Source organism: Aplysia californica, unplaced genomic scaffold (genome assembly GCF_000002075.1).
Source record: "Aplysia californica isolate F4 #8 unplaced genomic scaffold, AplCal3.0 scaffold01101, whole genome shotgun sequence".
Classification (NCBI taxonomy): Eukaryota; Metazoa; Mollusca; class Gastropoda; order Aplysiida; family Aplysiidae; genus Aplysia; species Aplysia californica.
Window position 1 is genome coordinate 72,838 of NW_004798371.1, and position 1,574 is coordinate 74,411.

The 1,574-nt window shown below is 42.8% G+C and overlaps 1 protein-coding gene across 1 annotated transcript in view; it reads right to left on the reverse strand.

Moving 5' to 3' along the window:
• Positions 1–1,574, reverse strand: part of LOC101857158 (muscle M-line assembly protein unc-89) — a gene marked incomplete in the record, with an annotated part of 76,337 nt that overhangs the window by 56,779 nt on the left and 17,984 nt on the right. Inside the window, 2 exon segments of the mRNA XM_013089999.2 lie at positions 28–177; positions 631–710. Coding sequence (XP_012945453.2) covers positions 28–177; positions 631–710 — 230 coding nt within the window.

Here is a 1,574-nt window from a genome sequence, read left to right on the forward strand (position 1 = left end):
GGTCCTTGTATTAACAATGTTTCTCACCTTTTCCTTTTTCTCTCGTCCGCGCACTAACCACATTCCACTCTTCTGTCGTGAGTCAAGCAGTTCCACCTGCTCACCACCACTGAAGGTGAATGAGGTGTCAGGGTCAGTGTAGTCGGTCAGCATAAGGTACACCTTCAGGAAAGTATCCTGCAAAAGAGAAAATTGAAGGACATGCAATCTAGTCAACCTATTTACCGCCAGATATCCCATTTGTACTTTTAAAGAACCAAACCATTGTTGATTAATCATTGAATAGACTTAATACCCTTATCTACATTTTACGTTAGTTTTAGACGAGGGGACTTATTTAACGCCCATCTTCGACAGAACTGAGCTAAATGGGTGGAGAGGCCTAAAAGCAACCCAAAACAGCCAATATGCAGATGTTTCTTTAGGGATAAGAGCCAGAGCCATCGGCTCCATAGTTTAATGCGATAGTAACTGAGCTAGTGCACCCAGAGCCACAACCAACTATCAGCAAAGCACTTGCCGTCAGCTTCACGTATAAAAAACGGGATCATATCTTAACATAACATTATGTAATGGAACGTTAATTTCGAACAGGACAGAGGTTTCTCGACAGCTGCATAATGTACTCACGTCTGAAGACTCCATCATAGCTTCAGGAATATCAAGGGCTGAGGAACTCTCATCAATCTCTTCTTCTTTTGCAGTCTCGTCTGAAGAGAACATAGCAGGAAATACAATACATGTATATGAACATTGTGGGTTTTTAGTTGTTTACAGAAGTGGCGAATAACGGAATTAAAACCTAAAAATCATCAGGATAAATCTCACCACCCACCTACAATGAAAATATTAATCTCACGTAGCATAAATGACTTCAAAATGGTTATTAAAGACACATAGTAGCAACTTTTTAGATACTTAAAAGGTGTCAAGCAATAGATTGTAAACTTTATCTGCAATGCTTATGCATGAGACTTGAATCCGAGAAGATCGGGACATTTTTTGAGTTAAAGAGGTACTTCTTAATATCCGCCAGCGTTATTACGTGACAATAAGTAAACTGCTGTCTTCAACTGGTCAGGTGCTATGTTATGTAGGATGCAGTGGCGGAGCGGTTAGTGCGCTGGTCTCCGAAGCCGAAAGTCCGTGTTCAAGCCTTGGTTCAGACACTGATTTTTTTCGCCCCCTCCTGCCCACCTAGCAGTAATGGGTACCTGACTTCGAGTTGGGGAAGTTAAGGCGGCGAGGAAAGGAACTGGCCATCCTACCACAATATGCCGAAAGGCCCAGGAAATTGTCTCACTAGCAAGGCAATCCCCAATGTCCGGATAGGATGCGGGAACAGCTTTACTTTACTCGGAAAAGAACATTTTACCCTCAATAAGTATGTGGAGGGAGGTCTATTTGTGTGTGTGTGTGTGTGTGTGTGTGTATGTGTGTGTGTGTGTGTGTGTGTGTGTGTGTGTGTGCGCGTGTGTGTTTGTGTGTGCGTGTATGTGTGAGTGAGAGAGAGAGAGAGAAAGAGAGAGAGAGAAAGAAAGAGAGAATGTAGTGTTAGCGTGTGTGTAGGTGTG